This window comes from Struthio camelus, chromosome 16, assembly GCF_040807025.1.
Source record: "Struthio camelus isolate bStrCam1 chromosome 16, bStrCam1.hap1, whole genome shotgun sequence".
In the NCBI taxonomy this organism is placed as follows: domain Eukaryota; kingdom Metazoa; phylum Chordata; class Aves; order Struthioniformes; family Struthionidae; genus Struthio; species Struthio camelus.
In genome coordinates, this window is record NC_090957.1 from 9,532,011 (window position 1) to 9,559,283 (window position 27,273).

Here is a 27,273-nt window from a genome sequence, read left to right on the forward strand (position 1 = left end):
TCTCATCCTTTCACTGTGCAACTCTGAGAGGTATCATCTGCTTTATAGCTACTCATTAAATAGTTGAAGGCAGAAAATGAAATCACCCCCTCTCCACTTTTCTTCTCTAGACCGAACAAATCCAGTTTTCTCAGCCTTCCTTTGAGCATCATGTACTTCAGCCCCCTGAACATCTTGGTAGCTCTCCACTTGAGCAAAATGCATTCACCACTGTGATATGGTCCTGAGCAAGATGGAGCCATGGTGGACAGCCTTTCCTGCAGCTGATGCACCTAGAGTAGGCTGTGGGTGGGAAAGAAGGTGTATGAGAGGCCCCAGACAGAGCGTGGAGAGAGCACTGCATTTCTTAAGTCAGCAGTACAGGCTGAACAAGACAAACAATCCCATCCCTGCTTCAGGCAGGTATCTGTCTCTTGCGGGCTGCATTCCCCAGCTCCATGGCTCTACCAAGCAGGAGAGGCACACTCTGGAGCATCCTACTGCAATAGTCCTGATTCCACTACACACCAGGTCCATCCTGCTTTTCCATGAGCTTAAGCAGTTTGATCAAGCTGATAAACTTGATTAAATTTTCTAAATTTCAGCCTGGTGCTCGTTTGAAGTTGGAAGAATTTGTCCTCTGTGCTTAGCACAGAGAGACACCACGTGTGATTTTGAGTCAGTCATTTTCTCCCTCTTAAGTTAGTTGCTGAAGTCAAAGGTAATGAATGAGACCTCCTCTGTCACCAGTGGACTGAAAAGACATCGACTGTTTGGAAGTGCACCATATAATTAGCAATTAGGTTTTATCTGGAAATTAAGATCTGTACATTTTGAAATAAAACACTGGTGAGCAAAAATAAGCAAGAGAAGTGAAAAATTCATTCCAAAGCCTCAACTGGACCACCTCCTTCCGTGTGGGCTGGTAACTATTTGCCATGTCATGCGAAAGGAGGGTACCAAACATGTTTTTGATGGCAAAGCTTACTGAAATCCAGTACATATGAAATTGCTTAAGGAAGCAGTCTGTTTGATTGGTAGTCAGCCTTTTTGGATATGTCATTTTGTTCTGCTTTGTGATATTGAGTAATTTGCGTGAAACTGGAACTTCTTTTAATAAAGTTCTTTTATCACTGGATTCCATCTCACTGAAAAGGCCTCATGCAAACTAAATTGAGCAAATGACAGCAATCATGCCCAAACATTTCAGGCAGTAAAAGCATAAATGTAGTAAAAAAAAAAAAATATATATATATATACAGATATATATATATATATATATATCTCCATCTGAGTAGCTTCCAAGTCCAGACGTCTAGGGAATCCTCAGCGTTCAGTGTTAAAAGTCTCCAGATGCTTCTTCTACAGGATATAAAAAACAATGTGTTAACAAAAGAGAGAAGGACCTGCTGTTGCTCCCTGTCATCTTATGTGATTTATTTCCACAGGTTAAGCTGGGAGAGTGAGGCAACTAAGCCTGATATTAGCTCTGCTCTGAGGAAGAGGTTGCTCTAGAGATCTCCAGGGATTCCTTCTCTGACTACAGTTTTCTACGGTCCTACAGGTCTCTTACCAGAGCTACCTGTAGGTGATGGCTCGAGGAGGCAGTGTGCTCTCCAGACAGATGGAGCAGAACTACTGGCATATAAACAGTAGCGGGAAGCAGGACCAAAGACCTTCCTCCTCCTCCTCCCCAGGAAAAGCCCTAACATTAAGCCATTTTTTATCTGTCTACACTCTTTTTGGCACCGTGAAGAACACATTCTTGGCTGTACCCTGTCACAGATTTAAGCTGATGAGCCATAGCCCTGCATAGAACATCCCCCCAGGAAGTGGGAGCTGGCTGCAGCTGGAGTTATCTAAGGTCCTAAATGTTGCTTTTAGTTGCAAATACTTGTCCTTTCTCACAGCCTGGCTCTGGCATGATTGTCAGGAAGGGCCTGACTGTAGGAACAAGAGAAATACCATGGATTTTAGGAAAAGGCATGGTCCTAAGGCACCAAAGCAGCCCACCTTTTCTTGGTGAGAGACACTTTTGACTATATCCACATCCCAAGAATTTCACAGAGCGTTTTGGAAGAAAAGTGTTAAAACTCCAGAACTTTACAAATGCTGAAGCCAGATGGGGGAAATATCATAAATATAGGCAAAATTGCTGTGTTCAAAATCTTTCCTTGCAGGAATCACAGAATCACAGAATGGCTGAGGTTGGAAGGAACCTCTGGAGATCATCTAGTGGAGATCATCTAGTCCAACCCCCTGCCCCGGTCTAGAGCATATTGCACAGGATTGTTTCCAAGTGGGTTTTGAATTCATCTCCAAGGAAGGAGACTCCACAACCTCTCTGGGCAACCTCTTCCAGTGCTCTGTCACCCTCACAGTCAAGAAGTTTTTCCTCATGACCAGGATGTGCTGACAGCACTCTTAGAGCTGTGCAAGGTAAGACAGACCAACTGCCTAGATGGAAGGACCATGTAAGCATCACTTCCCATGCAGAAAAGCATTAACATCAATGAAGACCTAAACTGAACACTACCAGAAAAAAATCCCAGAGCAATGCACTTTTAGCTTTGTTTTGTAATGGAAAATCTATTCACAATGGACCTGATGAAACAGAGTATCTAAACACATGTATTCAGACCCATATTAGCTCTGATTTTGAGCCTCAGGGTCAGGTGTAGAGCTATTTGAGTGCCTAAACACGGCAACAGCCACTTCATGGCTTTTTCAACAGTATTTAGGAAAGCTACTTTCCTGTGTAACGCTGATGTGCTGCTTAGAAAATCCTTAACATCTGGACTTAATCTGGTTACCTCGCATGTTTGCAAACGGGAATCGTCTACTGTTTGAACCTTGTACCTCATTTTGTACCTTCTTCAGTCCTCCTTGACTTCCAAGCTCTGAGGTCCAGCTTTGGGATCTGACTACAGCTCACAAAGCCATGAGGATACCTGTTGACCCGGAAGATATTTCTTGATACTTTAGAAATGTGGGTGTTGTCACATATTATTTGTGCTAAGGAGATTTTGGTCAGTGAATAGCGCTGCTGAGGAGTGAAAATATCTTTATTCTCCCACCAAAACCTGCAGAAGACAGAAAAATGACACAATAGATTTTGTCCTCCAAGCTTCTCCACACTCAAGACTTTTGATACTTTATTTCCTGCTAAATGACCAACACAAATAACACGTTTCTTTTGCCAAGAATAAAATTAAATTTATATTATTCAAGTCAAGACCTGCCATAGTGGAACCAGACCTATAATTCCTCTCTTTAAAAAAATGGGTTCCTATATCTTTCAAAATCAATTCCATTTCTAGATGTGCAACGGAAACCACGTTTGCCTTTAAGTTCCCAGTGCCAGGTTGTGAGCCTCTAGTAAGTTTTTCTAGGTATGTAGCTGGCACAAAAGTTTCCCAGACACATAGGTCATGATCCCATTCTCAGGAAATATTGCTAAACCATACAAGGACCCTGCTTCAGAAAGGACTGGGAAATACTGCTTAAAATGGGGCACATAGCTCATCCTGCAACTGATGTCCTGGGCAACTCCGAGAAGGAGGACCTCAGGTCCTCCTGTGATGAAAGAACAACAGTGCTCAAATGATTTTGGCTAGTAAGCAATCCCTGACCCACCATCTCCTTGTGCAAGCTAAGCACAAACTCTGTTACACGTTAGACCACAGGAGTCCAGCTCATAGCTAGAGATGAAAGGAGAAATAGTGAAAAATCATCTCTAAGATCCTTAAGAGGTGTAGAAGACACTGCTAGGGTGCCCCAGCATTTCTCCTGTTATGTAATATTGAGTGACTGTTCTCTGTGAATTCACAGGGGCTACTTGGAGTGCTAATAGGGCTGGTTACACCTCTCTCATTGATTGTGCTCTGGATCCTACTTTTTCCCAGACAACTGCTGGAGATGAAGCGCACCAAAGCAGTGCAAAGTTATGTGTTGCAAACTCAGGAGATGGAAAATGGACCTATGTTTGCTTTTGGCAGGGCCTGGTGCAGCAGCCCAGAGGGAGCAATCTCTCTCTCCCAGCAGGGAGGGGCCAGAGATGAAGCCATTGCCTCCTGGAGGAAGCCTGGGCTGAGCTGAGACTTAGCCAAGACAGAACAATTAATCTCCTTTACACCCTACAAAGCCTCAAAGCGTGTTAGCACTTTGGCAAGATTCTTTGGCCTGCTGGCCCTGGACCTTTGCTTATATATAGTCTCAAAGTCTAGCCCTTAAGCAATTTCCAGTCTGTATAGTTTAGCTATTGGTTAACTACAGAGAATCTATCAGCCTCACTCTCAGCAAAAAAAAATCATCTAGCATGCATCCATACCTCTTAGTTTGTGTCTGATTGAACCAAATCTCCATATAGCGGAATCTACACAGTCTTTATGTTTTGTATAGGCAAATTTTCAAAACTACCCAAGTGGTTAGCCACCACTTCAGCAGATACTGAGCATCTAACAGGACGATCAGTGCAAGCTACTTAGGCTGATTACACCTTCTAGCTTACTTCTAGCTGATGGAGTCAAGTTAGCTAGTGTCTGATTTTCCCATCTTTAGAGCTGTACCTCTGGTACATCTGTTCCTCCTCTGTACCTCTGTTCTGCTTAAGTGTTACTTATGTGTGTCCATTTGCTCAAGTGAGCTGGTGCTTGAACGCACAGTAATGTGGTCCTCCCTGAAATAACTTATCTGAACAAAGGCAAAGAGCTCAAACATTCACACTGTACACCATCAGTGTGGAGGAAGGCGATGCAATTTGCACAGGTAACGACAGGCAGCTGAACAGGCTGAGCCTTGTCTGGGAAGGAGTCTCAGCCTAGGATCCCAACCATGATAGACCTAGCCTGGAAATAAGAACATTGCCAGAAAAGGAAAAGAACATCTGGAGGAGTAATAAAAAACTGGATCCAGTTTCAAACTGTGCATAAACAAATCTGCATAACCCCAGTCTCCTTCTGTTCTCTTGAGACTGCATCCCTAGCTCTTCTATTACCTGTCTCCATCACGTAGGTTCCTGAACTGGGTGCCAATGATACAAGCCATGAGAGGACCAACTCTTCCTCCCTTTACAAAGGGCTCTGCAAGTGACCCAATCCAAATGTCAATATTCTTTGGTGTCCCATACAGCTGTATGAATTTCCTTGCCAGATTATGGTTCTTCAACACCTGAGCAAGTGTCCTCAAATTATGAGGTTTTGAGAGCCTGCAGAATTGTCGCCAGGAGCTATAACCTGCAGAAAGTCAGAAATCAGGGCAGAGAGCAGTCAGTAACTCATTCCTCCTTCCTGGGAAGGACACTTTTCCTCTCTTTCCCAGATCCAGGGCACAAGTAGGTTCCCCAAACGTTTAGAAGCTTTTCCTAAATTCTTCTGTATTTCTGTTAATACCATTGCATTTCCACTCCTCCACTGCCAGTTTGTCTTGCCTGGCATTTCAGTGTTCTTTAGGGAAGGGCCATTTCTTTGCAAGTGGGACTTACTCTATCACTTCCCACTGCTGTTTTGCTTTTGTGCTTGGTGCCAATGCAGATACCTGCACAAAAGCTCTAGAGTCACGAGGGGAGTATTTGAAACAACCTCCTGGCAATGTGATACAGGAACTGCAGGAGAACCACACCCTGCTGAACCTGCAGCATAAAGAGAGACCCCAGGGCATTTCAAATAGCAAAGGAGATTTGTATTCAGGCACCTGATCCACACCTTGAATGTGCTGTGACTGCTCCTAACTCTGTTCTCCGAGCATCCAGATGAAGGCTCTGGGCTTGCCTAATTGCTGCCTAATCTTCACTGCAATCCAAGGAACCTTGGGGTCTGGGAGTTCAGTCAGAAGACAACAGGATAGAGGTCCTCACAAAACTCATGATGTTACCTTCTTTGAAAGCGTATCTAAACAAGATGTTGATATTACCACCTTCTGTACAATAGAATAGTGGGCAAGTATTTCTCCAGAGTTAGATTCATTTATGTTCCTGTTTAGCTACAGGGACAAGCCATCCCACCTCACAGAGAGCTGTGTATAACCTGAGCTACTACAGGTGAGAGAGGGGCACTGGACTTCGCCAGCTAGACTAATTTTTGTGCATAGCAAATACATGAACATTAACTGGAACAGAACTAGTGCGCAATTCTACATCTTGCTAGACAGGCCACTTATCCAGCAAAGGGCGTTCTAGGAATCAGTTCTCTCTCTGTATGTTATCAAACGACTGCTTAAGGAGAAGAAAAGTCTGTGGAACCCTACTGCACCCTCCTTCCTGCCAACTCAGTGAACTGTTAGGTACAGAGAAGAGATGATGCTAGAGCATACATCTCTGCTGTAAACAGGATGTTTAAAAATTGGGTGTAGTTCAGAGAAAAAGATGCAGCATATGATGCCTGGATGACAGCCCTAACAAACAATTCAATGAGACCAACTGTTTGCTTTATCAGAAAAAGAATTAGGATGCTTTTTTGATTGTGCTATTTTATCATCTTTCTAGATAGGTCTAACATAAGGAAACACAGCAGCAATCAGGGTTAGGCTGAAACTCAAAGGCTAGAAGCTGATTTACACTACATATACATATTAATTCCACTGCAGTAAATCAGCAGCTGAAGCTCGAAATTCAAGATTTTGGTTCAGATCACATTTTGTTCTCAGTTGTAGCATGGAAAATCAAATCCCTCTGTTGCAGGAAAGGCAGAGCAATCCTATGACTTGATCATGCATTTGGAGGTATTACAGAGACTCTGCCTGGGCTTAGAACCTCTGAATCTAGCACTACTTCCATCACAGTTTCAAAGTGAGCCCTGTTGCTGCTCCCAGCATGTTATTGACACAGCAACTCCAGGCGCTTTCATCATCCTGATAGCACTGTTATGTAACAGCACACCCAAAACCCAATTGTAAAGGCCTATCATTGCTCTATTTCTCAAGAGTATCTTCCAATGTCATTATACTGTTTTTGCATCTTATAGAGCCCTGTAAATGGTTCTGACATGTTCTGGGTCATGGTCTTTGTAGAGAAAATAGGATGACAGTCACACATCATGATCTGCTCTTCCAAACATATGTGGCTGGGCTAGACTTGGAGACATACACATGCCTGGAAAGAGGCCACAGGGCACTTCTGGCCCCTACTCCACTAATGATTTCTAATTTTGCTATTTAAATAACGTTGCATGTAAGTCAGTTACTGAACACTTGACTTCCGTATGTGCAATGCAAAAGTTTCTTCTGGTTGTGTGCCTCCAGGTGTCTTCTGCAGTTCCAACCAGGCTTCATTACATAACTTCCTATTTACTTCTCTATAGCAGTACAGAAAATACGGAAAAAATTGGGAAAGATCTCCAAGGAGCTTCAGCCAAGACAAGTTATTTCAAAGCATGGCCATGTGAATGGAGGCTGGAGAGCCTTCTTTGTGTTCAACTACAAGAGTGCCTGATTTTCATCTGTTTTTTTTTTTTTTTTTTGGATGCCTTGCTCCCGCAGCCGACTTACCTGGGAGGCCATGATCCCTGCTGCGCTGCATGTTAAGTGCAGGTAAATCCAAACCAATCCTTTCAACCTGCTCAAACATCCGATCCCGGAGCTCATCCACGACCATTTGTTGCTGTGTCATCAGCTTGGCCTGATTAGCCATCAGGCTCCGGAGAAGGGGGTCGATACCACCTGCAACAATTGCACAGTGACTCATGAGCACTGTAGGGTAGAAAGTGTGTGTGAAAGAGGCTCAGAAAAGCTGAACGCAACTTATATTTATATATACTTATTATATATATATCAACATACATAATAATTATGTATTTATATATATTATACTTATTATTATATACTTATAACCTTCTAGTACAGGAAATTTTACACCTTAACTGGGGACATCTTAGCTCCTGGGATTTGCAGCAAGTTTCACTGTACCTCATATCCCTAGTTCCCTTCCAAGAAAATGAGATAAGTGAGCTACATGAGATGTTGACTACAGTAAAGGAAGTGCATTGAAGTGCATTGAAGGAAACAATAGGATAACCTAGGAAAAAGGACAAGCACCATATATCAGAATCAGTTTTCCTGCACTGAAAGCATTAAAAAGAAAACACATTGAATGATGTTTTTAGAGACAACACCAATTAAGTTATCAAACTGTATACTTTGTAATAAGATGGGTCACATTTTGACTGCAGAGAATAGCTCTGTTGGGGAAAGCTTTGGTAGGCAGTAAAGCTCATTTATTGAAAATGGTTTTTAATTTGGCTGAAGCAAGAGCTCATCCAGGGAGGGCAGAAAGGGCTGAATGGAATAAACTTGCACCCAGTGGTGTAAGAAAGACTTTACCTTCTTTCACAATCCTCCATACAGCAAAGAAGGTTTTGCTGAGTTGGATTTTGGGGCCTGCAGGCTTGTAATATTTATTTAAGCGATACACAGAAGGGGGAACTGAAGCATGTGCAAAACGAAAAGCCAGAGTGAAGACATTGGATACTCGAGGATCCACAGAGTCATTGTAGCCCTGGTAGCATGGTATCATTCTCCGGAAACTAGTTCCCAGCAGAAGAGGCAGATAGTCCCTGTATGTTATAATCTAGGGGGAAACATGGAAAGGGTGAATCATTAATTGCTTAAACATCAGTTTCCTTGGGAGCACAGCAATGAGAGAGTTCTCACTCAAGTCTCAAACTAGAGGATTTGTCATACTGAACTGTTTCACAATGATTGCTATAGGAAATTTTGCTAGCACAAGATGAGGAATGGAGAGAGTACCCAGAGCCAACTTATTTTTTACCTCATCAGACCTTAACCCAGCTCCTCTCTCAGTCCAGTAAGGATCCCCTGTGACACTGTTGAGTGACATTTTTATTTCTTCAGCTTTGCAGCATTCGTTCAAAGCTGCTTCTTCACCTGGCCATTGTATCATGTCACCAGTGGTACAGTTCCAGCCACAGACATAGGCACTGCAAGCCACAGCCTGGACTCCTGGTTCCTCCAGCCATGTGTGGTGGAATCTCAGCACTCTCTGGCACTGATAAGGGTATGAAAATGTGTCTTCTGACACATCACACCTGAGCAACCTGATCTGGCTTTGAGGATAGCCCTGTTCCATACCGGAGGCTGGACTACAGATCTCCAGAGGTGCCTTCCTAGCACAGAAATCTTTCTATGACCTCAGAACCTCAAGATGGAAATCTGTGATACAGACATAGACACAGTCCTGAAGGGGGTCTTAGTCCAAAAGCAGTAAGGGCAGAGGACTGTCATAGCCTGTTGCACCTTCCAGCACATGGGGCTTCTTTAGAGGAAGAGACTCACAACCCAGAGGAATTTTAACCCGATCACCAACAATACTTTTATCATGTACAACACTGCTTAGAAAAGCCTTTTCCCTGAATTTTCTCTCTCTGTGTTCCTTGAACAAAAATCTGCAGTTTAAAACACATCAGCAATTTGGAAATTCAACATTAGGGGGACATCAAAGATTCAGGGGACCCCTCTGTGCTTCTTATTTCAGGTGTCTCTGGAGGAGTTTGCTTTTGACTGAAGGGGCATTAGATTGTAAAAGGCATTTGATCATTTGTACCTCAAAATACTGCAGTCTTCAGAAACCCTTCACCAACAAATCCCATCATACAAATTTTGTGAGACTGCAAGACAAGGAGGAAGAGTTGGGACAGACATAGCACATACGACATTGTGGCTGATACCTGGATCATGGCACCTAGGATCTTCCGTGCCTCCTGGAAGATCTTCTCTCCATTCCAGTGGGGATTTAATCTTTTCAGCCCTCTAGCCAGGCGATTGTGCTCCCGCACAAAAAGCGTATGCATGGATGCCAGCTCCAGCATCTCATTTGCTCGAGAATCACCTAGAAGTATCACAAGTGAGCATACTTGTACTGCCAGTGGCCTGTGTGTGCTTGGCTGCTTGACACTGGGAGTGGGCAAACGTCACACTTGGGAACCAATACACAGAGAAATTTTTAGATATATCGATGCCTTCATCTTGAAGCACATTAGTAGAAGGAAAACTGCATCTGGGCCCAGAGGTTTGGAGGGCTCTAGTGGAAAGCCTTATCCCCACTGATGCAGCAAAAGCAGAGACTCCACCACCATTGTGCTCAGCCTCAGGAAGAGACACGACCCAGAAATGTGGAAATGTGTTAAACAGGGGCTGGAAGAGGTGACTTAAGGCGTTCAAGACCAGTAGGCTTCCTCCAGGCTCCCTTACTAGAGACATAGTCTCACAGCTGAAGAGAGCAATGAGAACGGGCAAACTGGGATGACTAAAGGAGCTTTTTAAGGGAGAAGGCATCCTTAAAACCGTCTGAAACTATGACCAAAGCAAGCAGATAGGCTCAAGCGCTGCGGTAGGTAAATGATGAGTCATACACAGTGAGTCAGTCCAACCTTGGAGGAATAAATTACAAAACGTACCACAAAGAAACGTTAAATCTTTCGTCAAACATCTAGAGCAGGAAATCTGAAAGAAATCAGGTGATGAGAATAGAAAGAGGCACTCGGAGAAGATAATGCCATACTCAAAGCAAGGACTTGCTCCTGCATTCAGCCCAGCAGAACTTGTGAGTTTCCCACGCTAGAGTCTTTTCATGAACCTCCAAAGACTCTGTCTCAAAGTGTCTGAAAGAGACTACGGAGCGCATCCACCCAGGACTTCCAAAGGAGCTTGAGTATGAAATCCCTGAACTCTGCTAGGCAACTGCACACTTAAAATTTCGTCAATACTCAGGGACTGGAACAGTCACAAATATGGCACTGAATTTTGAAAACGGTTTGCAGGGAGATACAAAGTGCTGCAGAGTAAGCCTAAAATCTGCATTAGAAATTCACTGATAGCTGTGTAACCAGCAACATGACATAGAAACTGCTCAGGTAGCCCCTGAGCTGCAAAGTACTGGAGGCTGGGAGGCTGTCCTGGGAAGCATCCAGCATGCCTACTTGTTCTTCTGTTCCTCACTAGGCATCCACCTTTGGCAGTGATTCCTGCAGGGTCCTCATTGAAAAAATACCTGTACAAAACTAGGGAAGCAACTGAAGACATGGAGAAATGGATGGGAAAACAGGTATGTCTGAGAGGTAGAAGGATATATAAAACACTAAGAGCTTAAAATGAGGGAACTGGAGGATGGCACCAAGCAGAGCTATCCTGCTGGTCCCAATGCCAGTCCCTGATAGTATCCAGGGACCCAAGGAACGCTGTCCAGAGGAGCTTGGGCCAGACTTCTTGGGCCAGCACCAAGGGAACAGAAATCACCTCCGCAGCTGAGATTTGCCATGCCTTCAAGCTTTCTCCTCAGGTGCCATGAGCAGCCCAGTGTGGCCAGAGCAAGGAGGAGGCTAGCAAGACAGTCCTGGTGACTCAAAAAAAAGACCAAGGAGTGAGACAATAATTCACAAGGTGCATCAGAAACATCCCTCTCTGTGGCCCCAACGGCTTGTGGCAGCATGATGGTCCTTACTAGCAGGGGCCAGGGAGAAGGGAGCAATGTTCAGAGCTTTGGCAATCAGATGATTTTGGCCCCCATGCATTGGCGAGATAAGAAAACAGCAAACAGCAGCAGATGGGAAAGTGGCGGTGGCTGTGCATTATTTTGACTGGAGGGGGAGGCCTGGTTTTGGGAGGCCCTCTGCAGGATAGAAGGAATTAACTTGGAAAGAAAAGGTGGTCAGGAGGATGCCAGAAGTCTGACAGAGGCTAAAGGTGTCCTGGGAGGCTGTGCTGACATATGGAGCAGGAGGCCATCTCAATGTGTTAAAGGCCTGTGCTTGTATCCCAACTGGAGTGCAGAATCAGTGCAGTCCCAGCTCTCTTGGTGAGGGGGGCACATCTTAAAAGGCCACCTTAGTTTCCAGCTTGTTTCGTTCTTGGTCCTGCTAGGACCTGCGATCCTCTCACAGTACAGTAGAAAGAGTAAAGTACAGCAGCACAGGCAAATGCTTCATAGCAGTGACCCAGTCCAGCATGAACCCACCTGTATTGAAGGGAGAGAGAGAGCTGCCAAATGACAAGCACAGACAGGCCGCCACCTTTGGGCTAGTCTGCTATTGCTGCATTCACTCAGCTCCATCCACCAGCCTAATGTGATACTGGCTTCCAGTGCCCCTTTGGCAGCACCATGTGCTTACTGAGTCCTACTCAAGGGCTTCTGAGCACAGCTGGGATGGTTTCACCCCAGACACATGGTCACAAAAGAGAGTCAGAGGAGACGAACTTCCTCATACTAGAGCTTGCCTAGAACAGCCTGTTTAAGTCTTTCATGATGTTTTGCTATGCCCCTTTTTCTACTTAAATAAGAAAAACAAGCAATCAAAGAAATAAATTAAAGCTGGTGGAGTTGCATACTCTAGATTTCAGTGTTAGGGAGCTTCCCAGGATGCCATCACCCAACTTACCTGCAATAAAGCATGGGATTTTAGCTCTCCCACTGACCATAAGACAGGGGTCCTTCTGCATATGGTCAAAGGGCATAAAAGCCATCCCTCTATCAGTGAAATTCTTATTAACAGCCATCAAGCCCAGCTGGTTGGTCCAGTCCCGCAATCTGTTGGCCAAAGGCACTTCACTGCCATATACCATACTAGCATCAAGAAAGGATGTGAGCGCGTTGATCTGATCTCGAATTGCTTTGCCTCTGTCACAAGCAGGAGCTGAGCGGAAGAATGGAATGCAGTCTTTTGTGTTTTTAATTCGTGGGTCATTGGGTGGGATCTGCAAAACATAAGAATAATTCATCATCACTTCAACGATGCATAAATGCTATGCTGATACTATACCCATAAGAAAAGCCAGGTAGGAACCATTTCAGAGATATTTCCCATGGTACAGAGTGTGGAGATCAGTCATAAATCCCAGATATGAAGGGTGACATTCACAGCAGAGATGCTATTTTGGAAACCCAGGTCCCAAATACCTGTGAAAGCCTGGCGATGACTAGGCTTCCATGAAGAAAGTCCTATGGCTACTTTTTCCTCTAGATATGTACATACATGATTGAATTTTGAAAGCTCAAGTGCTCCTTTCCCACACTGGAGTTTAGTGTCCATGTTTACATTGTGGACAGTGGTCTGCAAATTGTGATCCTGGCTGTGTTCTTAAGTGCACATTGAGCACTCAGGTGATGCCCCATCCCTTCACAATTTTCTTTAGAAGGAAATACAGTTTCATGAGGGGACAAGAGCTGCAGTACACGTTCAAAAGTCCTTAGCAGGAGCGCAGAGTTGCAGGGTGGACCATGCATCTGTCCTGCAGTGTAGACAGGGCCCAGAGTTCATAGCATAGCGTTTCCCCCACTGTCTACCAGATGGCGATGGTTTATGAGCGTGTCTAAGCCCACCCAGACATGGGCAGAAGGGGATCTGGTGCCTACCTTCCCCCAGTACATTGGCTCACAAATGGATGATCAAGATTCAGAGCACGTTTGGAGCATAGCTCTCCCACTCCTGGAGAGTACTGGGAGAGTATCCAGTAACTGCTGGATACTTCACAATCTCTGGATTAAGCTCAGTCTTTCCTATTTGTGTAGGTCAACTCTGTGTACACTACTAGGCATTTATTAGGGCGGAGACTGCAATGTGACTGTAATGCTTTCCAGATGAATGCCTTAGCCATTCATGAGAGTGAGTCTACTTCTTCACCCCATGCGCTAGTGGGCATGTAACCACTAAATGAGCATGGATTTGCTGCTAATGGGGCACTGATGCTCATCAGCCCCTGCCTCTGACACACTCACTACAGCCATCACACCATCCACGTTGCCACTGCATATTATATCTTCAGAGAAAAATCATACCATTGAAGGAGATGGGGCTAACGGTTGGAAGTGGGGGAAATACAGGCTGCGACTGTGCCTCATATGCTGAGGCAAACCCTGGAACTCAGCACCGCCACCTCAGAGGCAGGAGTCTGACCCTCCCGGCCAGCTTTGGGAGGCTGTCCTTCTGTGGCCAGGGCTACAGCAGGCAGCTGGGTGCATAGGCTGGAGCCCTGGGGAGCATGCTGTTCTGTGGCATGTGAGGAGGACCTCAGCCAGCACCACCCACTGCCAGGTCATGCCCCTGCCACATTGCGGACAAAGCAGATCCAGCTGGAGAGCTGCTAAATTGGAGACACTGCTATTTAAGAGACTTGACTTGAAGAACAGTGTTCTTGCAAAGGAGCAGTTGAATCTAGTGGATAGAGACATGGCCTGTAGAAAACATATCAGACCAGCTGCTCACAGTAATTTCTTCTCTCTTTTAAATCTAACCCATCTTAGGTACAGGGAGAGTCACTAAAATCTCCTAGCCTGAGGATGGGTACTTCACCCGCTTCCCTGAAAGAAGATGGCTGGCTGTACCTTGATGGGAAAGCAGGGGGGCTGTTTGGCACAACTGGTCTCACAGTCCACCTTGCCACTGAAGGAAACTCTGGCTGGAGTGTGGGGAGCGAAAGACAGGTCGTGGTCAATAAATTGGCCCCACTGCATGAACATGAGTGATCTCTGCTGGTCCAGCTTGAGCTGCTCAGGGGGAAAACGAACAATCTCATTTGACACTTTTCGAACCTGCAAGAGATTAACGCAGAACACGTGTATTAGGAAATGACCATAAGAATGAGTGCATCAGTTCTTGGGGTCATCAACAAAAATCCATGCGATGTGAGTTCCTCTTACTTCACAGAAAAAGCCAAGCCTTCGTCCAAGTTGGAAGGCACTGCTGGGTGCTCCTTTTGATGAGTATTTTACTGTTCCTGGTGCCGGTCAGGTTTCTTAGCCTCTAGCATGGGCCAAGAGCATCCCTTCATGGATATATGGAAGCAGTTAAGCAAGAGCCACTACTGAATAGACCAGGGAATGGGGGCAAAAGAAGATTTTAAAATATTGTTTTGAAATAACAATGTAAAAAAAAAAAAAGTCAGTGGGAATTCCTGAAGATTTTCTCAGTAAATTCCTTCTACTTCCTTCTAGTTAGAATTCTTTCTAGTCTTCCTTCAAGTTATAATTCCTTCTAGTTATAATTCTTCACAGTGCAAATGCCTCTTGGTCAGCTACACTCGTCTCATAGGCAGGGCAGTCTCCCAAGTCCCTTCTCTTTCATCCATCCCCCATCCATTACAATTCTTCCACCAGTTCTTTCTTCAGTTATGACTGCAGAAGAAGCAGTCAAAACTCTGCTCAAGCCCTGGTATTGCACTGTAGAACATAGTTTAAAACTGCAATGAAAGCACGAGCAGAAGGCACCTGACACTGAAAATTTCAGTGCTCCTCATTACAGCTCTCGTTGCACTGAGCTCAAGTGATCAGAAGCCACCTCACCGTGTCTCTTCTGCCCTCCAAGCACTACAGAAGCTGTATGCCTACACCTGCAGACCATGCACAACTATGGATCCCCAAACAGAGTTTCTAGCTAGCTATTCTTTAATTTGTTACAAGTGAAGCCGCTTGTTCTGCTCATCCTGTAGCATGCTGCTTTTCAGGGGACAATTCCCCACCTTCCAAAAGCCAAATTAAAAAAGATGAGTTAAGACAAGATAAGTTGGCTTAAATGCACTTAATTTTAAAAAAAATGCATAATCTGTCTTTGTCCTCTGGTTCCACAGTAATTAGATTAATTTTCCTTTGCAAGCATGGGAAGTTAGAAAGTATTTCTATTAAAACACAGTGTTGATTATCATATGATTAAATGACACCTAAAGATGTAGATTTTTAGCTTCCTGCCTGCTGATTCCCACCATGCTAGTTGGTGGACTTATATTTGAGGCCTGTGGTATATCCAAGCACTGGAAATCTCTAAACATTGTTACTGTATTTTGGGATGAACATTAGAAATATTACCAATGGAAAAGGGAATCCAGAGAATCGCTTTCCTTCTGTCCACCCCTGGGGGAGTGACACACCATCCTCATATTCTGCTGGCAACCATCTGACAAGGGCTCTGTTTGAAGCTCCTAGTGATGGGTTTCTTCTGTACGAGTGAATGAAAGAACAGCAAACTATTAATTTAGGATCATGGCAGCGCCAAGAGCTCATGAGTTGGGACCCAGTAAGTTCCTCCATGTGATACCATTATACTGTACAGATGGAGACCATATAGGGCCTCCCCAGGGGGTGATGAAGCTCATCTTCACCTGATGCTTGGAGGGGGGGTACAGAAGTGCCTTCGAGGCCTAACTCGGCCTAACAAATACGTTTGCATTTCCTAATGCCTAGTCCCTCAAATAAACCAGTGAAACTACAGGGACTGCTAAACCCAAGAGGAAAAACCACAGTCCTGCTGTACCTAACTAGTAAGTGCCTGATCCCTAAATAAGGAAAAAGAAAGCTGAAAACCTTGAACAGGGACAACACAACTATGTATGATAGTAGAGGAGATGCAAGAGCCCTATGGTCCAACCAGTTTGGCGTTGCCAACTTCCAACAATAAGCCTCAGGCTTAATAATAATAATAATACTACACATCAGGCCTCAGTAGCTGCTAGGCCTTGCCTGGGCTTGCCTAGTCTTGAACACATCTGAAGTTGACTTTACCTATAGCTAAAAATTATTTGAGAACCTTTTGCTTTGCTTACAACTTGCTCTAGGATCAGATGACTAATGCCTTGGCTGTAGCAGCAAAATCAGCCAATGGTCAGTGTCTGTTACTTGCCCTCTGATCCGGAGTTTGTTTTAATTACATTATTACTTTACTCATTCTAGTTTTTTAAGTTTTGCCTAGTTATGTGCAAGTGGATGGTTCTCCTTTCAAAAGAAATAATACGTGGAGAAGGGCTAACCTCAGTAAACATGGTAACTAGCCCTGTAGACCAATAGCAGAGGTATACAAAAGACTGCAAGAGTATATCAAATTATATCAAAGAGGATAACATAAGCAGCACTGAAAGATAAAAATAATCCCAAGGGAAACTAAGACCAAGGAGGAAGAAACCCCTTCACCATTGTACTTCTCCTAGACAAGAACTGTGAATTCTGACAACTCACTGAATCGTCCCACCTGAGGAAGAAGGGCCTTCATAATATCAGAGATTTAGGGGGCAGAGACTTGTGCCTATTAATTTTACTGAATTAACAATGATCTTGATAGAAAGTGAGTTGAGGGATTTGCATTGTGAGTGTTACTATGTTGAAACTGGACTAAGATTAAGTAGTGGTTATATATTGATTAGACTTTTAAAGCCTTAGTTAGACTAATAATAAATTTTGATCTTGTGGTACATGTATATAATGTGTTCTCTGATTGCCCATAATGCCCATGGATGTAGCACTGCCCAGGGCCAAGCAGTGGAGGGACACAGCACACCAGGGCTTCACGGTTTGGCTCAGGTCTGACAGACCTATCCCTGTCCCAGAAACCAGATGCCCCCCTCCTAAAGGAAGCCACAGCTTTCTGAAAAGGGAAGGAGGCAGGTAGCTCTCTCTCCACTTCTTAAACAGAAACCTGCAAGCTAAAGCACCCTCTAGGCAGGCAAACCTGTCTGAACTCTTTCCTCTGCCTGAGGTGCTTTATGGTCACATGTCCCGGGAGATGCTCTGCCTCCGTAACTGTGGAGGGATGAGGAATGCTCCTATACCGTCCCTTTGAAACTGCTCCACTGTTTAGCGCAGCTGGGCTAGAGGGTTAGTCACCAACACAGATTTGTTTGCACTTGGTTAAAGAGCTAGTTCATGTACAACCCCAAAAGCTCTTGCAGTGAGACTGGAATTAAAATCTCCACATGCCTAGGAAACAATATAGTGCGTTGTAAAACCCTAAGGAAGGCATCCTATATGGATCATCCTGGTGGATATAGATCTTGCTCTACTGATAGAGGAACCAGTTATCCATCCTCTTGCTGGCACAGCCCCTCACCTGTTGTTGCACTCGCCAGTGATCGTTCGGTAGCGGGAAGCAGATTCACAGTTTATTTTCTTATTTTGCTGGTCACATCCAGTTGCCTTGGAAATCATCCCCAGCTGAGCTGGTGTGAGCATGTCTGTGAGATAACAATAAGTGCACATACTGGTTCTGCTGGGTAGGGGTGTCTCCCAGGCTCAGGAAAAAGAGTTCCCTTCTTGTACCCTTGAATTGGTTTCCTATCATAGTATCATCCTGTGCAGGAAGAATGCCAAGGACTGTCTTTAAGGTCATCCCACTTAGACATGTCTGTGTTGAGGATGTTCTCCAGAGCAGAAGAGCTCTTTCTGGTTTGGAATGGCATCAAAAAACACAACGCTGTGTTCAAATCTTCAGTGTAATTACATGTTAAGAATAGGCAGAAGGGGAATGATGTTCTAGCATTAACAATCCTTTTCTCTTCCTCTCCCCTCCCCTTTATCTCCACCATAAATTGCTAACAGCAACAGTTGTCCCAGTGATCTGTTAAAAGTTTCTTTCCCTATGGAAACAGCCACCAGTATGTACCACTGCTGCTGAGCACACAGTCAAAGAGAGGGCTGTTGTCTGGAGAAGAACCCATCAGAATGCTGGACACCACAAGAGGACAGTGACTTTGCATTTCCACATTGAAGCTTCCCCCAGAAATGGGAGGTAAGTGGCTGACATTAACCAGTGAAGCCTTCTTGACTGTTGCAGCTAACATACTACATCCTGAGTCCTCTGGAGGTTTCCTAGGTGCTACTGCCACCAACAGTTTCATCAACGTTGTTTAAGAAGCAACTACTGCCTCCTATGCAGATGCCCGCTGATTAGAGATCACAGAACTGTGGTTGGGTGAGCTTGTCCAGCATTCTGATGGGTTCTTCTCCAGACAACAGTCCTCTCTTTGAATGTGTGCTCAGCTCTTGCCTGCTCATGCCAGATGGATGTTAGCCCACAACAGGTGCTTGCAGAGCACATGTGGTACCCAAGGGAGGAAGGAGCTTGAGGAGGACAAATGAGTTGTCAGCCTCTCGCAGTAACTGTGAAGTGGCCATCTTTGACTCATGCTCTAGAGGAGGCACAGGAAGGCCTGTTTCCACTCTGGCAGCAGTGCTATCAGAGGAGCAGCGCTCCCCAGGGAAAACCCTGCTTCCCCAAGCCCTGCTTCCCTTTTCCCCTCACACCCTGGATGGAGTGATGCCATGGGCCTTGGGCCTTGGCCTGCCAATGCTTTGTCTTAATGCCAGGGGGATCCCCATGAATTCATTATTGTATGGCAAGAGCCCTCCCTGATCCTCCCTGGACTGTTTCTCTAACTGCCCCTAACTTGCCTTCTGCTCTTAGCAAACAGGTTTTCCTGGTAGGCCAGGACCTCCACCTCACGGAGGAAGTTGTTCCTCAGCACAGCACGAAGATGCTTCACTCTGCAGTTGGATGGGAGGAATTTGGGAAGTGACCCAGCATAACCCTCTTTCCTCCCAGGTCCCACAACGGCCTGTTGACCAAGCTCCACATCTTCATGAAACAGCACTGTTCTGCCTTCCTCCCAGCAAAGTGACATCCCTACCTGTGACATTGAAATCTCCCTTCACAGTCCATCGCAGCTTCTCCTTGAGGAGGGTCAGGGTGGTTTCCAGGTAATCTGCAGCCCGAACTGCAGCCCGCGTCCCTGCCACTGGCTGTTTGAAATAGCCCAGAAGCTCTATCGGGGTCAAAGCATTGTTCCACAAATTCTTCTTTATGCTACAAGGTGCGGGAGAGAGAAAAAAAAAAAGCATCTTCTGCAGGACTGGATCGGGGCAAACTCAAGAGTCCTGCAAGTTACCCACCTGAGCCTTAGGCTTCCCAGTTCACCACCTGGCACGTCGGTCTGAATTGCTAAAAAAGGCAGGGTCAGTCCAATACCCTGCACTTAAACTTGGAGACCAGGGCTGTTCCTGCCACTCTTGGCAGAGGAGCAGGCTGGGCAGCATGAAGGAAATCCTTCATCCTGGGTAGCATGAAGGAAATCACAGAGATCCACCTTCCAGAAGACAAATATCAGAGCTCTTATGTCTTTACATCCTTGAAGCAACCAAACCTCACTCAACTGTTCCCTAACTAATAAACACCAGTGGATGCCTGTCTCCATCCAGAGGTCCACAAGGTCCCAAACATCTCCAAGTCATCCTGTCTTAATGCTGCTGAAGCAGTCGGAGCCCTGAGCCCAGAAAAGCTCTCAAATCTGGGCTTTTCTAAGCCAGCAAGTGACTTCAGAAGACAGCTACTGATGTAGGCTGTGTATGAGCTGGCAGGAAGCTGTACACTCTCAAACCATTGTAGCAAAAGCAGGGTCCCATGTCAGACCTCACAAAATGCCCTCTCTATGACCTACAGCAGTTCACTCCCTCAACAGGTGGTGAAGAACTGGAATGCAGTAGGGGCTCCAGTCCTCCTCAGGACGTCCATGAGGGATGAAACAGAGATAAGTGATACTAAACTGGAAGGGACAGTAGGTATAGAGAAGGCAAGGGTTACAGCTCAAAATAACCCCACAGACTGGAGACATGATATAAAAATAGGGGGAAGCCCATAGGCACCAGGTGCCACTATCAGCTGCATGAATGTGAATAGCAAAGCCCTGCATGTTTACTCACTGGAGCTGTAGGAGGAGCTGTAGAAGAGAGCGGGCAGCAAAGGATGGGTTGGAAAACCAGAAGTCATTTATGAACGAGAGACTGGACACCCACCAGCAGTGAAAACTTGTGGCACCTCCAAAACATGACAGAAGAACTCAGGCCATCAACAGATCTCATAAGCATGAGAAGGCATTATGAAAGTTGCCTGGCCCAAGTGTGTGTCCCACAGGACTGTATCTAGAGTCACCGTGCTTAGCCCCACTCCAGGGGAGTGGCACTAAGTGCAGCTTGCTGTCTTTTTCTAGTTGCTGCCTGAAGTATAATAACACCTTTTGACTTTCCAGCTTGGCAAAATGCTGAATTGCAGCCCATCATGATTATGGAGGACCTTCCACCTTCACATTCTGCAGCTAAAGGACTGCAGTGCACAGTAGCACCCACTCACAGTGAGAACATGTAGCATATTCAAGCAGCTAAGACCAGATCTGACTCTCACCTGTCACGTGTGCGCTTGTAGGCTGAATCCACTAGCTGCTTGGCTTCATTAATACTGCTCAGGAGTGATGCATCTGACAGTTCCTCTAAGAGATCTCATCAAAGGAAAGGAAAGGGCAGAGATGAGAATGCTGCCTTCTACCCTGCTCACTTCAGAGGTCAGAGTTTCCCTGAGCTGAAGCTGCTTATTCTGACAGCCCTCTGTGCTTCCAGCATCCAGGGATAAAGGCACTGCAGTGCTAGAAGCAACTGCCACCACTCTCCTATCAGGCCCTGCTCAATTTCATGAAACCTGAAGGAGATATACGTGTGTGTGTGTGTGTGTGTGTGTGTGTGTGTATACACATGCACATACATATATATATATATATATTTCTCAGAGGATTCAGTGAGAGTCACTCTTTGGCATGAAAATGGTATCTCCATCAGCAGAGGCTTCACATAGCCACCATGAGAGATGCAGGCATGACCTTTCCTGCCTACTCCTGCCTTATACGGGAGTAGTCGATATTTCTTTAAAATGTTTTGTAGCCCCAATCAATGTAATTCTTACTTCTATGACTCCAGCAATAGCTGCCTGCAGAGGGCCTGTGCAAAAACCCAGTTACCTCTGGCTTCCAAGATGTGCAACATAGCAGTGAGCTCTCTTGTCTCCTGGTTTTTCTCATCATCATCTTTGTCCCTACCATTTTTCTCTTAAATCAGTTGTACCCACATGTGATGATACACATATACTGAGTTTGGCTGCTTCCCCTTAGCATCAGCTGGCCAAAGCAGGGGCTCATATATCTCCCTTACACCACAAAGCAGAAGGATTTCCCCACCACTTTCCCCAGTCTGTCTATCTATAAATTTCCTGCAACCTCCTGCCCTTCTGCCACTCTCACTGCTTATCTTCCTACATTGGGAAGCTCCTGAAAATGAATGAGAAGCACAAGGACTGTGTCTCTGTAATCTGATATCTGTGGGTTACAGAACAGGAGAGGACAGCCATCGTTGTGCTGTTCTAAGTGACGGCATTTTCCTGTAGCTTCTAGGGAAGGAGAAAGCTTCAGACATCAACACAAATGGGAAAAAAAATATCCAGATTCTTCCCAGAGTCTTTAAAATATTTTCCTGGATCAACTTTGTTCATGTCTTTGACAATCATGGTGGGAATACTAATTGTCTGAACCAACATTTGAGACAAATGAAAGGCCAGGCATGTGGTTTCCACACGGATTTTAAATGATAAATTAACAATCAGAGTGCTCTGTAGGTTTTAGAGGAGTAATGCAAGGCTGGAAGAGTGCCAGGCAGCTGCCCCATGCCTAAACACCAGAGCCCATGGTAGCTGTGCTTCATCAATTACTATGGCAGCTGAAATGAGTTCCCTTCAAAGAGAGACCATAATTTATTCCATGCTTCAAGAGTGAGAATCAGCTCACCCAAGAACTGAGCAGTTCAAATTCCAGACTCCATAAAAACATAACATGTATGTGATAATAGAACTACCTGCTACCAGCATTGTAGCCCAGGTAGAGTTGAGCCATGCTCTCCCAGGAGGGACTTGCACTGTTTTGCACGGCATGCAGTGTGGGAGGACTGCTGTGCTGCGGGGACAGAGCTGTTCTGAGAAGTAACCTCTCCTTTAATGTGATTTTAAGAAATTAGATAGGAAATCAACTGATAAAAGCCTGGAACAGTCAGGATTGCTGGTGCAACAGATATTAACTGTACCTGACGCTATGTTTCTGATATCTCTTTCGGTTTTAGCTCTTTACAAGAGAGTAATTCAGGTTCTGCTAGACTTAACTTTATTCTTTTTCCTACTCGGAACATAAAAGCCTCTGATTTGTTAAACCTGAGAATGATACAATACCATACGAAGATGATATAGATGCCTGGAAAAAGCTGAGGGTCACCAACAAGCCCAGAAAGAGGATTTCTGCCTTCATCCCTGAAAAGAAATGTAAGAAGTGGAGAAGACCAAAAACCCATGGAAGTCACCATACATTGAAAATGTCAGTCTCCACACTGCTGATGGCATGTCTCAAGGGAGACCACAGCTCCAACCAAGGTGTTCTCTTCGCAGGGCAACACTCCCTGAGAGCAAGCAAGCTGCCAGAGAAGTCCTTGCAGTGATTATGGTGGATAAAGATGAATTATCCACCCCACCGTGAGATATGTGTGGGAGTCTGGAATCTCCCCTCCTAATCCAGCAGCACCACATCCTGAGCCAGTCTGCGCCCAGTCAGAGCTTCAAACCTGGTATTATGGATGCAGGAGACAGAGGACTGGGCAAGAGCTTTTGAATTACATGCTCTCCACAAGATGCAAGCCATGGGTCCCCAGGAGCTCACCTTGTGTCTTAGCTGAACCACAGAGAGGGTTCCTTGCCCAAGGCAGCTGGATAATTCAATGATTGTATTTTTAGAACTCACTCGAATCTTCTGGAGCAGACGGCTGGCAATAAGAAAGGGAGCTGCCTCCTATCTCAGGGGGTTTCTTCACCCAGGGCCCTCAGACACTGTTGAGAATGCACTACTTTGGGGCAGCATCTTCTGTGGGGGTAGCACAAAAAAGGTGAGCTCACCTGTCTGAGAGTCAAGATGCAACAAATGTTGTAGTGCCTGAATCAGGGGCAAGCCAGAGCCATTCACGGGTGTTCACCCTCACTCTTGTGCTGCTTTGCCACGTCCTGCTTCCTGTCTCCAATACAAGCAGTAGCTGCAAGGAAGGAAGGAGAGGGCAGGTACTGGTACCAAGCAGGGACACAGCAAGGGTTTGTGAAATGCAGCAGTGAGTGCAGAGGTTCTCAGGCTTCTGGGAGCAACCGTCACGGCAGGCTCCTTGCTATCCTGGACAGCTTTCTCCCAGTTCTTGCACCTTGGAAATCCTGCCAGTCCCAGCTCTCCTCCCCGTGCCGATGGGCCTCATCTTAGAGACCATCGAGCTCCATGGCATCTTAGAGAAGTCCATTACCCAGACACTCAGTGAATGCTTTTGTTAGGAGGGATGTCCCTGCAGGCAGCCCTCCTGGTCAGCTGAGGGCAGGACATGCTGTCACCACAGCAGGCAGTTGGTTTGCCAGTGAGCCCAGGCAGTTACCCTGCCCATGCAGTGAGAGCTCATGCATGGGTTTAGGAGAGCTGCTACCAGTGATTTGGCTGGATGGGAAGAGTAGTCATCCAGAGCAGCCCTTGAGGTCCTCTACATGCAGATAATCAGGTTGTTTTTGCCTAAATTGGACCTTACTCAGGCCCTACTCATCCATGTCCAGTGTGGAATAAGGCCACTCCAAAGCAAACCTCTATCAGCAACAGCTCCTCTGGCTGTGGACCATGCCAGTAGAGCATCATTTAGCATGCACTGTGGAGCAGCAGGCAAAGGTAACTCAGGATTCTCCCTAAAATGCAGAGCTAAACCCATTCCCTGTGGAGGGGTCCTCAGCAACAACAGCAATGGAGTTCAGCCAGATCCTCACTACGCTCCAGCTGGCCCTTAGTACTAGGGCAGATAGCAGCTCTATTAGCCCTAGAGCAAGGTGGGGGAGGCCATCACACAAGCAATGGGAAGCACAGACCTCAGCCAGACACTCCAGACACAGCCCTGACTCCCTCCACTCACAGTACAGAAGCAAGTGCTCCATGAAAGCAAAAGCAAGCATGAAACAGGCCAGGTTCTCACCCGCAATCTTCTGCTGTCCTCACCACAGCCCCCTAGGTGCCTGCAACTTTATGTGTGGTGGGGCTGACCCACTTGCTTGCTGTGGGAACTCCCCTTTTTGCAAGTGGGTGAGGCCAAGGCAAGGCAGCGCCCACTTCCTGAGCAGAGGAGCTCCAGGATCAGCTGCACTCCTGATGTTCAAGTTATTCTTTCTTTACTTGGGAGGCAGGGCTTTTCAACAGTACCTGACTTAAATCCTTGCCATGTTACAACTGTGTTAATCAGTTAGAGAAATGTGATACTGTTGAATCAAGTAAATGAGATGCTTAAAAAGCTTGAGTCCAGAGGAGCAAGAGAATTCCTCAGCTCGCCTCTAACTGGGACTCCTGCTTATCACAATCGTGTTTTCCCTGTTATAATATAAATTTTTTGAGTTAGCAGCACAAGTAGGCTGAGAGCACTCAGTTCTCTACTGCTGTTCACCAGGGGTAGGTTAAATAAGTCTTTGTTAGTTGAACCCTTCCCTGCATGCTGAATTCTAGGAACTGTGTTGGTTGTACAGCATCTCTGGCAGCAGCTCTGAAAGTGTCTGTGTCCTCAAAGCTCACTTACACATGAAGCCATACCCCTTTAACACAGTGTATTAGTACTTTACTGTTTTAAAGAAACTTTGCATATTCTCACAGGGACAATACCTTCAATGAGTCATGGGTGAGGCTACCTCTGGAGTATGTGTCCTGTTTTCAGCCGCCCAGTCCAAGAGAGATGTCAACAAACTGGAGTGAACCCAGCTAGAGCACATGACATTTAAGAAGGGGCTGAGAAAGCTAGATTTATTCAGACTGGAGAAGAAAGGGTTTGGGGGATCTAATTATTGGCTTCAGCCATCTCATGGAAGGGTTATAGAGCAGACAGAGACAGAGCCTTTTTGGAGGTGCACAGTGAAAGGATGAAAGGCAATGAGCACAAGCTGCTGCAAGGGAAAATCCCATTAAACATAGGGAAAATGCCTGTGACAGTGGTGGAGCCCTGGGACAGGGCCTACGGAGGTGGTGGGATAGCTCTATCCTTGAAGATTTTCAGCACTCACTGAGCAGTTTCACCCAGCGTTGGAGTTAGCCCTGGTCTGGGCAGGGTCTGAACGAGAGGTTGCAGAGGTGCCCTCACCCTGCACCTTTCTGTGATCCTGTGAGCTCAGCTTATTCCTCTCTCTGAGCCATCACCACTACCACCTGCTTGCGCACAGCAAACATAGTACTGTTCTTGTGCAAAGGGGCAGAGCTGGCAGATTTTCAAAGCCATTATCTGTGTACTTCCTCTGCTGTATCATGCAGTTCACCGGTTAGAAAAGGATAAGGATTTTTAAAAAGCTAGTGAGACAGTTAGTGCATATCTGTGCTGATAACTGCATTTCACAATTAAGAACTTACTTAATTCCTCTCAAAACTGCTTCAGGAAACATGAAAGTGATAGGTTTTGAGAGTTGCTCTGTCTCTTGAAAGTTCATTTTCCATGAAGATTGAGGATGGCTCCTCAGACTCACTCCCAGATCTGGTGGAGTTCAAGATCCTGTGAGGAGGGAGCAGGGCAAAAAGCAGGATCGCAACCCTGGATTTCAGGAGAGCAGACTTTAGCCTCTTCAAGGACCTGCTTGGAAGAATCCCATAGGATAGGGTTCTAGAGGGAAGGGGGAGTCGAAGAAAAATGGTTGATATTCAAGTAACACCTCCAAGCTCAAGAATGGTGCATCAAAATGAGCAAGAAGTTACGCAAATGGAGCAGAAGATCTGCATAGATGAACAAGGAGCTCCTGGCAAAACTGAAAAATAAGGAGGAAATATACAGAAGGTGCAAGCAGGGAGAGGTAACCTGAGAGGAATATGAGGATGTTGTCCAAGTATGCAGCAATGGGGCTAGGAAGGCCAAGGCCCATCTGGAGCTTAATCTGGCGAGAAATGTCAAGAACAACAAAAAAAGGTTTCTCTAAGTACATTAGAAGCAAAAGAAAGACTAGGGAAAATGTGGGCCCTCTGCTGAATGGGGCAGGGGCCCTGATAACAAAGGATACAGAAAAGGCAGAGATACTGAATGCCTTCTTCATCTCAGTCTTTACTGGTAAGACTGACCCTCTGGAATCTCAGGCCCTGGAGACCAGAAAGAAAGTCTGGAGAAAAGAAGATTTTCCCTTGGTGGAGGAGGATCAGGTTAGAGACCATTTAGGAAAACTGCACATGCACACAAGTCCATGCATGGGCCCTGATGGGATACACCTATGAGTGCTGAGGGAGTTGGCGGATGTCATTACTAGGCCTCTCTCCATCATCTTGGAAAGGTCCTGGAGATCAGGAGAGGTGCCTGAGTCCTGGAAGAAAGCCAGTGTCACCCCACTCTTCAAAAAGGGCAAGAAGGAGGAGCCAGGAAACTACAGGCCTGTCAGCTTCCCCTCCATCCCGGGAAAGCTGATGGAACAGCTCCTCCTGGACAGCATCTCTAAGCACATGAAGGATAAGAAAATGATCAGGTATAGTCATCATTGCTTCAGAAAGGGAAATCATGCTTGACCAATCTGATAGCCTTCTCTGCTGGAATGACTGGCTGGGGAGATGAGGGCAGAGCAGTGGATGCTGTCTACCTGGACTTCAGCAAGGCTTCTGACACTGTCTCCCATCACATCCTCCTAGGGAAGCTCAGGAAGTGTGGGTTGGATGAGT

General features: G+C 45.8%; 1 protein-coding gene across 3 annotated transcripts; it reads right to left on the bottom strand.

Moving 5' to 3' along the window:
* Positions 1–24,683, bottom strand: MPO (myeloperoxidase). 3 transcript variants are annotated; one of them, XM_068909382.1, is made up of 15 exons: positions 24,584–24,683; positions 23,490–23,623; positions 22,776–22,853; positions 20,916–21,009; positions 19,369–19,544; positions 17,793–17,916; positions 15,782–15,911; positions 14,306–14,512; positions 12,363–12,678; positions 9,657–9,817; positions 8,293–8,539; positions 7,462–7,632; positions 4,976–5,213; positions 2,851–3,062; positions 1–1,341 (listed from the first exon to the last, which is right to left on the bottom strand). In XM_068909382.1, exons 3-15 carry the CDS (start codon positions 22,849–22,851, stop codon positions 1,319–1,321), a joined length of 2,175 nt encoding a protein of 724 aa, XP_068765483.1. In that variant the 5' UTR covers positions 22,852–22,853; positions 23,490–23,623; positions 24,584–24,683; the 3' UTR covers positions 1–1,318. The 3 variants fall into 3 exon arrangements, with proteins under 3 accessions (XP_068765483.1, XP_009676477.2, XP_068765484.1); XM_009678182.2 differs by having other exon boundaries at positions 2,839–3,062; XM_068909383.1 differs by having other exon boundaries at positions 24,524–24,595.
* Between the last annotated feature and the right edge of the window lie 2,590 nt (positions 24,684–27,273).

Bases quoted from the DNA above. Each gene is read 5' to 3' on its own strand.
- MPO (XM_068909382.1), bottom strand. From the start codon at position 22,851: ATGAAGGCAGAAATCCTCTTTCTGGGCTTGTTGGTGACCCTCAGCTTT. The intron at 7,633-8,292 runs GTAAAGTCTTTC...CAATTGTTGCAG, and splicing joins ATGGAGGATTGTGAAAGAAG to GTGGTATCGACCCCCTTCTC. The intron at 5,214-7,461 runs GTAAGTCGGCTG...GACTTTCTGCAG, and splicing joins CAGGGATCATGGCCTCCCAG to GTTATAGCTCCTGGCGACAA.